The sequence below is a fragment of the Bombina bombina genome, chromosome 7 (genome assembly GCF_027579735.1).
Source record: "Bombina bombina isolate aBomBom1 chromosome 7, aBomBom1.pri, whole genome shotgun sequence".
In the NCBI taxonomy this organism is placed as follows: Eukaryota; Metazoa; Chordata; class Amphibia; order Anura; family Bombinatoridae; genus Bombina; species Bombina bombina.
The window spans coordinates 202,170,068-202,183,655 of record NC_069505.1 but is presented as its reverse complement, the minus strand read 5'-3'; the positions used below and the strand labels follow the sequence as shown (position 1 = coordinate 202,183,655).

The window sequence follows — 13,588 nt, the reverse complement described above, 5'->3', positions numbered from 1 at the left end:
AGTCTGCATGTCAGATTGAGTGATAGTATAGGATGTGCTAACGTCTGCATGTCAGATTGAGTGATAGTTTAAGATGTGCTAATGTCTGCATGTCAGATTGAGTGATAGTTTAGGATGTGCTTACGTCTGCATGTCAGATTGAGTGATAGTTTAGGATGTGCTAACGTCTGCATGTCAGATTGAGTGATAGTTTAGGATGTGCTAACGTCTGCATGTCAGATTGAGTGATAGTTTAGGATGTGCTAGCGTCTGCATGTCAGATTGAGTGATAGTTTAGGATGTGCTAACGTCTGCATGTTAGATTGAGTGATAGTTTAGGATGTGCTAACGTCTGCATGTCAGATTGAGTGGGTGCGCTAAATCTCTCACATAATAGACCTCTATAGTGGTGCGCAATACAATTCATGTCAGCTATTGCTCTGGTGCTAAGCCAGTGGTGCACTAAACTTATGTATGCAGGTAGTGGAATTTTTCATGTAGTTCTGCATTATACTATCCAATTATATAAAAGGCTAAGTGTGTTTGTCCGAAGCTGTCATGCGCAGTAGAGACAGCACAAGGACAAACACACCTGGCCTTTGAGTCCTACTCCCTACCTAGCTGATCTGCCGCCTGCGGCAGAAGTGGGCGTGGCCGGGCATGAGTCAACGTGAAGGGGGCGTGACCGACGGGAATGGCCGTGAAGGGGCGTGGCCAAGCGTGAAGGGGGCGTAGTCGGGCGCGGTCGGGAGATAGAGAGGGGAGAGAGATAGAGAGAGGAGGGGAGAGAGAGGAGAGGGGGGGAGAGGAGAGGGGGGGAGAGAGAGGAGAGGGGGGAGAGAGAGAGGAGAGGGGGGGAGAGAGAGGAGAGGGGGGGAGAGAGAGGAGAGGGGGGGGAGAGAGAGGAGGGGGGAGAGAGGAGAGGGGGAGAGAGAGGAGAGGGGGGGAGAGAAAGGAGGGGGGGAGAAAGGAGAGGGGGAGAGAGAGAGGAGGGGGCGAGAGAGAGGAGAGGGGGGAGAGAGGAGAGGAGAGGGGGGAGAGAGAGAAGAGGGGGGAGAGAGAGGAGAGAGGGGGGAGAGAGAGGAGAGGGGGGGAGAGAAAGGAGAGGGGGGAGAGAGGAGAGGGGGAGAGAGAGGAGAGGGGGGAGAGAGAGGAGGGGGGGGGAGAGCAGAGGGGGGGGGAGAGAGAGGAGAGGGGGCAGAGAGAGAGGAGAGGGGGAGAGAGAGAGGAGAGGGGGGAGAGAGAGGAGAGGGGGCAGAGAGAGAGGAGAGGGGGAGAGAGAGAGGAGAGGGGGGAGAGAGAGGAGAGGGGGGGAGAGAGAGGAGAGGGGGGGAGAGAGAGGATGGGGGAAAGAGAGGAGGGGGGAGAGAGCGCGAAGAGAGGGGGGAGAGAGTGCAAAAGAGAGGGGGGGAGAGAGCGCAAAAGAGAGGGGAGAGAGCACAAAAGAGAGGGGGGAGAGAGAGAGAGCAAAAGAGGGGGGAGAGAGAGCGCTCAAAAGAGAGGGGGAGAGAGAGAGCAAAAGAGATGTGGGAGAGAGAGAGCTCAAAAGAGAGGGGGATAGAGAGCACAAAAGAGATGGGAGAGAGAGAGAGCAAAAGAGAGGGGAGGAGAGAGCGCGAAGAGAGGAGGGAGAGAGCGCAAAAGAGAGGGGGGAGAGAGCGCAAAAGAGAGGGGAGAGAGAGCGCAAAAAGAGGGGAGATAGAGAGCACAAAAGAGGGGGGAGAGAGAGCAAAAGAGGGGGAGAGAGAGAGCACAAAAGATAGGGGGGAGAGAGAGAGAGAGAGAGAGAGGAGAGAGGGGGAGAGAGAGTGGAGGGGAGAGAGAGAGGGGGAGAGAGAGAGAGGAGGGGGGGAGAGAGAGAGGGGGGGGAGAGAGAGAGAGAGAGAGAGAGAGAGAGAGGAGGGGGAGAGAGAGAGGCGGGGGGGAGAGAGAGAGGCGGGGGGAGAGAGAGAGGAGGGGAGAGAGAGAGAGAGAGAGAGAGGAGGGGGGAAGAGAGAGCAAAAGAGATGGGGGAGAGAGAGAGCAAAAGAGAGGGGGAGAGAGCGCGAAGAGAGGGGGGAGAAAGCGCAAAAGAGAGGGGGAGAGAGAGCGCAAAAGAGAGGGGGAAGAGAGCGCAAAAGAGAGGGGGAGAGAGCGCAAAAGAGGGGGGAGAGAGAGAGAGCGCAAAAGAGGGGGAGAGAGAGAGAGCAAAAGAGGGGGGAGAGAGAGAGCACAAAAGAGAGGGGGGAGAGAGAGCAAAAGAGAGGGGGGAGAGAGCGCAAAAGAGAGGGAGAGAGAGAGAGCGCAAAAGAGAGGGGGGAGAGAGAGAGAGCAAAAGAGGAGGAGAGAGAGAGCAAAAGAGGGAGAGAGAGAGGAGGGGGGGAGAGAGAGAGAGGAGGGGGGGAGATAGAAAGAGAGAGGAGGGGGAGAGAGAGAGAGGCAGGGGGAGAGAGAGAGGAGGGGAGAGAGAGAGGAGGGGAAGAGAGAGCGCAAAAGAGATGGGGAGAGAGAGCGCAAAAGAGATGGGGGAGAGAGAGAGCAAAAGAGAGGGGGGAGAGAGCGCGAAGAGAGGGGGAGAGAGCGCAAAAGAGAGGGGGAGAGAGAGCGCAAAAGAGAGGGGGAGAGAGAGCGCAAAAGAGGGGGGAGAGAGAGAGAGCGCAAAAGAGGGGGAGAGAGAGAGAGCAAAAGAGGGGGGAGAGAGAGAGCACAAAAGAGAGGGGGGAGAGAAAGCAAAAGAGAGGGGGGAGAGAGCGCAAAAGAGAGGGGGAGAGAGTGCAAAAGAGAGGGGGAGAGAGAGAGCACAAAAGAGAGGGAGAGAGAGAGAGCACAAAAGAGAGGGGGGGAGAGAGAGATGTGGGAGAGAGAGAGCTCAAAAGAGAGGGGGATAGAGAGCACAAAAGAGATGGGGGAGAGAGAGAGAGCAAAAGAGAGGGGAGGAGAGAGCGCGAAGAGAGGGGGGAGAGAACGCAAAAGAGAGGGGAGAGAGAGCGCAAAAAGAGGGGAGATAGAGAGCACAAAAGAGGGGGGAGAGAGAGCAAAAGAGGGGGAGAGAGAGAGCACAAAAGATAGGGGGGAGAGAGAGAGAGGAGAGAGGGGGAGAGAGAGTGGAGGGGAGAGAGAGAGGGGGGAGAGAGAGAGAGGAGGGGGGGAGAGAGAGAGGGGGGGAGAGAGAGAGAGAGAGAGAGGAGGGGGAGAGAGAGAGGCGGGGGGAGAGAGAGAGGCGGGGGGAGAGAGAGAGGAGGGGAGAGAGAGAGAGCGAGAGAGAGAGGAGGGGGGAAGAGAGAGCGCAAAAGAGATGGGGAGAGAGCAAAAGAGATGGGGGAGAGAGAGAGCAAAAGAGAGGGGGAGAGAGCGCGAAGAGAGGGGGAGAAAGCACAAAAGAGAGGGGGAGGAGAGCGCAAAAGAGAGGGGGAGAGAGCGCAAAAGAGAGGGGGAGAGAGCGCAAAAGAGGGGGGAGAGAGAGCGCAAAAGAGGGGGAGAGAGAGAGAGAGAGCAAAAGAGGGGGGAGAGAGAGAGCACAAAAGAGAGGGGGGAGAGAGAGCAAAAGAGAGGGGGGAGAGAGCGCAAAAGAGAGGGGGGAGAGAGTGCAAAAGAGAGGGGGAGAGAGAGAGCGCAAAAGAGAGGGAGAGAGAGAGAGAGCGCAAAAGAGAGGGGGGAGAGAGAGAGCAAAAGAGGAGGAGAGAGAGAGAGCAAAAGAGGAGGAGAGAGAGAGAGCAAAAGAGGGAGAGAGAGAGGAGGGGGGGAGAGAGAGAGAGGAGGGGGGGGAGATAGAAAGAGAGAGGAGGGGGAGAGAGAGAGAGAGAGAGAGGCGGGGAGAGAGAGAGGAGGGGAGAGAGAGAGAGAGGAAGGGGGAAGAGAGAGCGCAAAGAGAGGGGGAGAGAGAGCGCAAAAGAGATGGGGAGAGAGAGAGCAAAAGAGAGGGGGGAGAGAGCGCGAAGAGAGGGGGAGAGAGCGCAAAAGAGAGGGGGAGAGAGCGCAAAAGAGAGGGGGAGAGAGAGCGCAAAAGAGGGGGGAGAGAGAGAGAGCGCAAAAGAGGGGTAGAGAGAGAGAGCAAAAGAGGGGGGAGAGAGAGAGCACAAAAGAGAGGGGGGAGAGAAAGCAAAAGAGAGGGGGGAGAGAGCGCAAAAGAGAGGGGGAGAGAGTGCAAAAGAGAGTGGGAGAGAGAGAGCACAAAAGAGAGGGAGAGAGAGAGAGCACAAAAGAGAGGGTGGGAGAGAGAGAGGGGGGGGAGAGAGAGAGAGAGAGAGGGGAGAGAGGGGGAGAGAGAGAGAGAGAGAGAGAGAGGAGGCGAGAGAGAAAGAGAGGAGTGGAGGGAGAGAAAGAGGGGGGGAGAGAGAGAGCTCAAAAGAGAGGGGGAGAGAGAGCGCAAAAGAGATGGGGAGAGAGAGAGCTCAAAAGAGAGGGGGGAGAGAGAGCGCAAAAGAGATGGGGGAGAGAGAGAGAGCTCAAAAGAGAGGGGGAGAGAGAGCGCAAAAGAGATGGGGGAGAGAGAGAGAGCAAGGGGTGGGACCGCTGTACTGCAAAAAAAATGGCCCATGTGAACGGGCTTTAGGACTAGTTAATAATAATTGTTTTACTTCAGATCTCAAATAGCCCTACATTTTACAGCAGCATTTTGGATGGCACTCAACACTTTACTCACCTGTTTGTTTTAACTTGTAATAGGAGCACAATGAGAAAGATAAAAGCGCTCCCTGTGCTATCTATTTAAAATACAGAGCATTCAAAAAATGTAACCATTAACTTGAAAAACCAGATTGTGTGTTATTCTTAGCACAAGGCCGCTCTATGTGTAATGTAGCCCTTTATTTTTCAATGGATTCCCTACGTTATTTATTTAACCCATGTTACATTTATCACAATAAGAAGAAAAAAACAGCATTTATGATATTTTGAATTAGCTCGTTTCTTTCTTTTCCTTTCTCTGAATCAAAAAACTTTTTAGCTATCTGTGTTTTCTTACTAATTTGGAAGAGCTTTAGAAATAAATGACATTATAATTATTATGGTTATTATGGTGACAATGCTGATTCTTCTTCTTTTTGTTTAATAATACTGCCACTACAGCTACTAATAATATGTCTCACAGCAAAAAACAAAACACTTATAGGTGACATATACACTAAAATATACAAAGTAACTAAAAAACACACGAACTGTATATTATCTAAATAACAAAATATAGGATATAGTTTAAAAGTCTAAGAAGGTGAGCGATTTAATGGACCAAGATGGAGACGACTTGACTCAGGGGGATATGATTGGACACAGGGCACTCACAGTGCTCTTAAACGGTATTACAGACAGTAATCACAGGGGTAATAACAATAGTGGATGTGTTTGTGCTATTGTTATTACTCCTGCAATTGATGTCCGTAATACGGTCCTGTTTTTAATAAATATATTTTTTATTTGGGAGTTCCAGTACTTCTATGGGAGATGTCGGTCTTTGTACCAAACCGTCTGACAACTGACAGCTTTGTTATAGCTCTCCTAAGTGTGAGTACTCACCTGCTGGAAGTATATGCTGTATGCTTAACTGACTTCATTATTCTGTTCTACCTGTTTTGAGAGACGGATTTATGACCCCACATTTTCCCACTACTCGTTACTTGATCAATAAACACACAACACCTGATTGGGAGAGAAAAGGCTGCAGCTTATTTATTAAACAAACCAATAAATTAACATTTCACTTAACTTTCAACAATATTTACAATCCACCTCAGTGCTTGCTCTTATTTTCCTATAAGCCCCCACCCCTTCCAGGGCTGGGCGTTCCTCACATTCCTTAGCTTACACCTCCATAACTGCCACCATATTCCATTAGGCGTAAGCCTCAACAGAAATTAGCAAGCACTTCCGCCTGCGCTGCAACATCACTTAATTCACCATTCAGGGAGGGAGGGCGGGACACACCTCCTACCGTGCTGCTCCAGAAAGGCACCTGTGACCTCACTTCCAGTGCTGGGACTTATAACAGTTCCCCAACCCCACCCCTCTGGAATAATCCACTCCTGGGGGTGAAGTGGGGTCACAGGTGCCCTTCTTCCATGCTGTCATCCGGGGCCTTTTCTTGACCCCACATTTTCCCACTACTCGTTACTTGATCAATAAACACACAACACCTGATTGGGAGAGAAAAGGCCGCAGCTTATTTATTAAACAAACCAATAAATTAACATTTCACTTAACTTTCAACAATATTTACAATCCACCTCAGTGCTTGCTCTTATTTTCCTATAAGCCCCCACCCCTTCCAGGGCTGGGCGTTCCTCACATTCCTTAGCTTACACCTCCATAACTGCCACCATATTCCATTAGGCGTAAGCCTCAACAGAAATTAGCAAGCACTTCCGCCACAACTCGCTCCCTAGCGAGTACCGCCAACCAAAGCTAAGGCCTTTTCTATTCCCTCCCGAAGAGTAAAATTAAATAAATGTAGCCCTACTTCATTGAGGTGCACTCCATCCTTTAGGCAAAAACATTTACCCGACTCCCCTTCGAACTCTACGTGGCGTAAGCCAACGCCCCCTAGCCCCTTTACGTACCCAGATATAGTCCTATTGACCTTTCGCCTGGAAGCCTCCAGCTTTTTTGCATCCCACGCCGATCTCCAAACTACCCTACTCTCAATCTCCGACCAAACCAGGACCATACCTGGAAACAGCTGACACAATCTATCGAAACTTCTTTTGATGTCCTCAATCAGTTCTTTTTGTGGCATACATCCCAAGTCATTTCCGCCTGAATGCACCACTAATACTTTCGGGGGGGAGAAAAGCCTGGCGTGCTCAACCACCGTGCCCACCACTTGGGACCATTTCATGCCCCCGAATCCCGAACCATCTGATGATAACATGGTCCCTGCCAAAGCCCACTGAGTCCCATCTGGCTTCACTGCCGCTGCCTTCCTCGCCCAGTACACATAGGAATGTCCTACGATCCAACACTTCCCCGGCTCTGCCAAACAAATTAAAAGTTATCAGTACCCCCCCCTTTGGGACACCAAACCCGGTCTCACATACCCCCGAAAACGCTCTGATCTCCATCTCCCAATCCTCCTAATCACCGAAGCATCCAACCCCCAAATTAGCCGCCTCCGTCGCCGCACCTATTCTGAACGAATGCGAACCAAACTCCGGGCCCCCCAATTCCCATCAAACCCAAGACCCTTCGCATTATTGCCACAAACTGGAAACGCGACAGTGACGTCCCGTCCGCATGTACCAGCAACGGACCTGCCCCAGAGCCGGCCACCTCTAGGTATTCTCGCACCGCCCGTACTGGGCAACAATCCCCGCCAATTGCCTGCAAAACCACTACTGTCCCTCTACCCTCCTGGTCCGTCTTGGACCTCCTGACCCATAAACTCTACTGCCCCCTTCCGCCACCGCTACATCCTGCCTACCCATTCCGCTCGCATCCCAACGGTTCTTTCCCACCAGCTCCGACACCCTGAACGCTCCAAAGAAAGCCAGTACAAACGCAGTTTTGAATAACAGAACCTCATACCTTGAGGAACACACCCTATCCAGCTCCGACACCAACCCCTGCAAAATTGCAAAAGTAATTGGCCTCCGACCATCCGTCCGGAATCCCCTCCTACACATCCCCCTGACTGCCATTCTGGTCACAAAATTTTTTGTAAGATCCTCAATACCCAGCAATCGAAAAAGGAAAGCCATTGCTGCCATCCTCTTCCGAACTTCAGAGGGCGATAGCCCTTCCCTCTCCCAGGAACCCTACCCAGCTCATCCATAACAGGAAATCACTCCTCCTGTATCCTTGGCACTGCTCATCCAGTAGCACCCGCTCCCACTGCTTCCACACTCGGGCGTAAGCCCTCCATGTGTTAGGAGCCAATGCCCCTCTGATTAACCTCACCATTCCTGGCAACCCAGGTACCACAAGTCCTCTGGACATGCAATTCCGTCCCGCTCCGCTTCTGGGGCCACTTCCCGGAACCTGTCCCACTGAAATCGTGACAAAAGCGTCAGCAATAACGTTAAACCGTCCCGGACATGCACCGCCCTGAAAGATATATTGCATCTCAGGCCACTCCAAAACAAACACCCTCAGGAGCCGTATCACCGCCGGCGAGTTCGCCGTTAAACCGGTTGATTGCCCATACCACTCCCTGGTTGTCCGAATGGAAACAAACCCTTTTGTTGCCCAGCTGCTCCGGCCAAATTTTTAGGGCCACGACCAGCGGGAATAATTCCAAAAAAGTTAAGTTCCTGGTCAGGCCCCATTCGGCCCCCATACTTCGGGCCATCTGCCCGCACACCACTGGCCGTTCAAATAGGCCCCAAAAACCGTGCGCTCCTGCTGCATCTGTAAATAAACACAGCTGGTCGTCCGACCAGCCTGTTTCCTGCATGATCACCTGCCCATTGAATTCCTCCAGGAAAGTTCGCCACACCTTCAAGTCCTCCTTGACCTCTCTCGTCAACTGACATGGTGTCTTGGGTCAGAAACTCCAACCGTCAGCAATGACAAACGTCTGCAAAATATTCGGCCAATGGGAATTATCCTGCAGGCAAAATTCAACTTTCCCAATAAAGATTGAATATCCCTTAGGGTAGCTTTCGTTCTTGCCAGCATCCCGCCGATCACCATTTTGAGGTCAGATAACTTGTCCTCCGGTAACCTGCACTCCATCTTAATGGAATCCATTTGGATTCCCAAAAAAACTCAATGACGTCGTAGGCCCTTCTGACTTATCTGCGGCCACAGGGATACCAAATTCCCCCGCCACCTGCCCAAAAACCTGAACCAAATGATCACAGTCCGCCGAACCGGCCGGACCGACAAACAGGAAGTCATCTAGGTAATGCACCATAGATGAAATCCCCGATGCTTGCTTCACCTACCCACTCTACAAAGGAGCTGAACCTCTCGAAATAGGAACATGAAATTGAGCATCCCATCGGGAGGCAAAGATCCACGTAAAAGGCTCCGTCCATCATGCATCCCAACAGATGGTGACACCGAGGGTGCACCGGGAGCAGCCGAAAAGCAGACTCAACGTCTGCTTTCGCCATTAAAGCCCCTTTACCCGCTGCTCTCACTAACCCCACGGCCTTGTCGAACGACGCATATTTCACCGCAACCAATTCCGGATCAATACCATCATTGACCGACAGTCCCTTAGGGTACGACAGGTGGTGGATCATGCGGAATTGCCCAGGGGCCTTTTTAGGAACCACCCCCAGTGGTGATACCCTCAGGTCCGGCAATGGGGGGTCCAAAAATGGACCCGCCATCCTGCCCAATCGTACTTCTTTCCCAATTTTCTCTCTTAGTACCCCCGGGTGTACCCTAGCAGACTTTAAATTGTTCGGGACCCCTTCCGTCCGCTCCCCTCTAAATGGAATCGTAAAGCCCGAGCTAAAACCCGTAAGTAGTAGCTCCGCATCTACCGCGCGGATCCGCCGCTTATTGGCGTAAGCCTCTAACCATGGGGCCATCTTTTCGACCCTCACCGGCGTCCGCGCCCGATGCACCCACATCCCCCGACCGGGACCCTTGCTTACCCTTCTTGAAGCATTTTGCGAAAGGGTGCACACCCCCGCAACCGGAACACTCGTGCTTGTATTTGCACGAGGCCCCAAACTTACATTGCCCGTCGTTGAACTGGAAACATACTCCTTTTCTAAGGGCAGGTCCAGACCCCCCAGGGACCCCGCCCCCGGGCGTTTGCCCAGAGCCCCGAAAGGAATGTCCACCCCTCAAGGGGGTCATCATCTCGAGCCAAGGAGAGAGGGGGGGGGGGAGGGAAAGGGGCAAAAGAAAGGAAAGGAAGGGAGGAGAGAGGGGGGAGAGGGGAGGGAACAACATTACAATAGAAACATGATGGAAAATACATAATGACCCGCAAAAGGAAGTGCATTAAAACCAGCTCTCCCACGCTGCAAAGGAGGGAAGTCCTGTCTAACTCCAGACCGCCCCCCCAGGCTAGACTGCCTACTAACTACGGAATTTAGGACATAGCAAAATCCCCCCACCCCCCCCCCCCCCCCCCCCCCCCCCCCCCCGGCCTTGCTCCCAGCCGTCACCCGCGGCTGACCCGCATCAATACCAGGCCTTATTCCCGGCTGCTAACCCGTGTCTGCCCCTACTTATGGCTTCCCATTTCTTTGCCGCCAAAAACCTAGCCCCCCCCCCGGCCTTATCCCTGGCTGCGCAAACCATCCCGGGCCCTCTATTTTTTTTTTTTTTTTTTTGCTTATACCTTCCCAATAAGCAACGGCCCTCCCCCCCCGGCCTCATGCCTGGCCCGTGCCCAACCCTATAGGCCCCCGTTAGCTGTTACCCCCCCCCCCCCGGGGGCCCATTCCCAGCCGGGCCTACCCTCCAGCCAGTTGTCCCATATTTTTCTTTCTCTGAATTCCCCGTTATCCCGGCGTTACAGGCTTATAATTTGCTGGCCCTTTGCCGTCCCGCCACCCCTTAAACACCTCTTCGATAGCTCAGCCTTCAGGCCCCCAATCTTCGATAACTCAGCTGCTTACCTGACTCCCGAGCGCTTCTCCCGGTCCGTCCTGCTCTGCCGCGACCTCTCGATGTCCCTGTTTCCGCCCGCTGACGTGCCGTGATGACGTCAGCCCCCGGTGCGCCCTCGGCCGGGCCTCAGCTCCCGCTCCAGTCCGTTGGCCTCTGCCGTTCTCCGACCTCGCCTGTTCCTGTGGACCTGCTGGCTGGCTCCTCTCCCGACCGGATCTCCTCCTGCCGACCTCCGGGCTCAAGCGTTCCGGTGGCCTCGACCTCCTGGCCGGCCGTCTTCCGCTCCCGACTGCCGCCTCCACCACCGGACCTGTTGTGGCTGCCTCCCCAGCCGTGGACAACTGCTGCCGGATCCAACCTTCGCCATTTCTCCTTGCCGCCGACAGCAACTCCTGCAACAAGGCCTCCATCTTCAGGTAAGTAAGTGTACAACACACCTCCTACCGTGCTGCTCCAGAAAGGCACCTGTGACCTCACTTCCAGTGCTGGGACTTATAACAGTTCCCCAACCCCACCCCTCTGGAATAATCCACTCCTGGGGGTGAAGTGGGGTCACAGGTGCCCTTCTTCCATGCTGTCATCCGGGGCCTTTTCTATCCATCTAAAGTCAAGTCATCTCCATCTTGGTCCATTGGAATGCTCACTTTCTTGGACTTTTAGATTATATCCTATTTCTGGTTATTCAGATAATATACACTTGGTGTGATTTTTTTTATTAATAATGTCTACCTAATATGTAAATTATACATTAGAGTTATCTCTTACTAAGAGTCTGCATAGCAGAAAGAAAAGAGAAGCTTATAAATGGGATACATAATCTAACGTGAGCCGGATCTGTGCACTACCTGAACTGTATAAAGCCTTGAATTTAGTATCTCCAAGAGTCATGCCATGAGCAAACACAACCAGCATGTCATTTCCAGATGCTACCAGCAGAGGGATCTCTTGATTACCACAAACCCTGTCTAACAGAACAGGAGACTCTCGGCTAGCTCCATCATACACAGTGATGTAATCTGTTGTGCAGCTGGTAGATAAATGAACATCAAATGTATCAAACTGCAGGAGAGCCTGAAAGGAAAAAAATATTTGTATATCAATTGTTTTCATATATTCTGACATTTTCAATAACATTCAAACAATATTTCAAAAACAGAGACTTGAAAAGTTTGAAAAAAAAATAGAAGGAAATCTTTGTTTTAAAACAAATTTTTGCCTTATTCTGTAAATTGGTTAACTCACCACAGAAATTACATGTAATAAATGTCAACTGATATACAATTTTGCAATTAATAGTATTTCTTTTTCTCTTAATTTAGAATTTCTACATGCAAAATCCTCTGGAAGTATTTTAGAATTTTAACCCCTTCGCTACTGGGGAATTTCAGCATTTTTGCTACCACTCCATTTAGACAGAAACAGACATATAGGCATATACTTAGGGGACTGTACAATACCCCCTCATATACTGCTGCTTCTTGTTTTAAAAATGTGTTTTTAATAAATATCCTTTTAACTTTTAGCAGTTTGGTAAATTACTTTCAATACAGCCATAAAGTAGCCTTGGTGTTACTTTCCATTCTGCATTTGAATTACTAACTTTGTTTTAACCTCCATTGGAATTGGATAGGATCCAGATATACTGCAGATTGTTCCTGTTATCGGGAGAGGGTGAGCTGATGCAACCGGAATCTATCTGCCTGCCACTACTAGCACATAAGGGTGATCTATCCTAATGTAAGTACCTTTTCAACACAGTTCATGTATAATGTTTTTGAACCTACTGATACGCACATGAGGCGCCCCTCTATTTGCTTGCCTTTTTAGACTTTTTTTTTTTTTATATATCAGCTATTTATTTGGCATTTTTTATTATCATTATCTCCATTACTATTTTTATTTTTTTCTACTTTTTACTATTTACATTCTATTTTAGAATTGATAAGTATTGTTTTGTAATTTGATCATTTGTTTATATTTTACACTTTTTTGAGGTATATATTTGGATAGCAGAGCGTCCCCTCTTGATCCCTCTGCCATTTTTAAACAGAAATAGAGCCTTGTTTTTATTTATTAACCTATCAAAACTATATATATAAGTAGACAACACAAGGGGGTCGTCGAAGGTGTGTTTATATATATATATATATATATATATATATATATGTATATATATATATATATATATATACCTGTATATATATTTCATGACACCATTTCAGCTCCAAGTGCAATCATATAATTTTTTTTGCTTTTTATAGATAGTTTTTGTCATTTTTATATTTTTTTCTGTAGTGTAGTGGTCCACCCACCTCCACCCCTTTTCTGTAGTGCAGCACCCCATCCCTCCCTCTCTTTTTTTTTTTTTCATTAGCATAGTGCCACTCCCACTCATTACCCCTTCCCCCCCTCCACAGCTGGGCCACCCACTCGCCTCCCTCATTCCCTCCCACATCTGCCGCCGACACCATATGATCATTACAGAAGGTGACACACACAGTATCACTGTCTGTAACGATCTGCCCTCTTCCGTCATATGGTAACGGAGAACCGATCATGCTCTGTTACCATATGAAAAGAGATGCCTGCAGCTCAGGAACAGTTGCTCTCGTCTGTCACTGCTGGAGCTTCAGGAAGCTGCGACGTAGATCTACATTATTAGGTATAGGGTTAACAGGTTAAAGGACATTTTAATACAAAAGAAACGCATATTTAACAAATGCATAAGAACAAGACAATAAAAAAACACTTAGGCCCAGATTACAAGTGGTGCACCTTTTTCTTTGCGCTTGAGCCCTAACTGCACTCATGTTAAAAATTTATTTTTGCTGGGTTAGCCAGCAAAGTAAAAAGAACGAAAGACTCAGGCATGCTAACTTTAAGACTTCGGATATTGTGACTGTGCTAGCTCCTTCTCCCTGTAGACTTCTAGGGATGTGCTAAAGAAAGCAATTACCTTTTGACTTATGCAAGCTAAACCAAAACTGCGCTAGGTCAACTGTGCTAATGCCGGAGGTGTGTTTTAGAAATGCCTTAAGTTCCTATGGTTTTTTTTTTTGTTTTTAATTATATATTTCTATATATTTCTGTATATACTTTTCTAAAAAAAATATATATATAT

The 13,588-nt window shown here is 49.9% G+C and overlaps 1 protein-coding gene across 1 annotated transcript in view; it reads right to left on the bottom strand.

Moving 5' to 3' along the window:
• The window catches only part of LOC128635824 (embryonic protein UVS.2), a 106,001-nt gene that overhangs the window by 5,355 nt on the left and 87,058 nt on the right, over positions 1–13,588 (bottom strand). Inside the window, exon 10 of the mRNA XM_053688933.1 lies at positions 11,313–11,538. Within this exon, the coding sequence (XP_053544908.1) occupies positions 11,313–11,538 (226 nt within the window). The remainder of the gene's footprint in view (positions 1–11,312; positions 11,539–13,588) is intronic.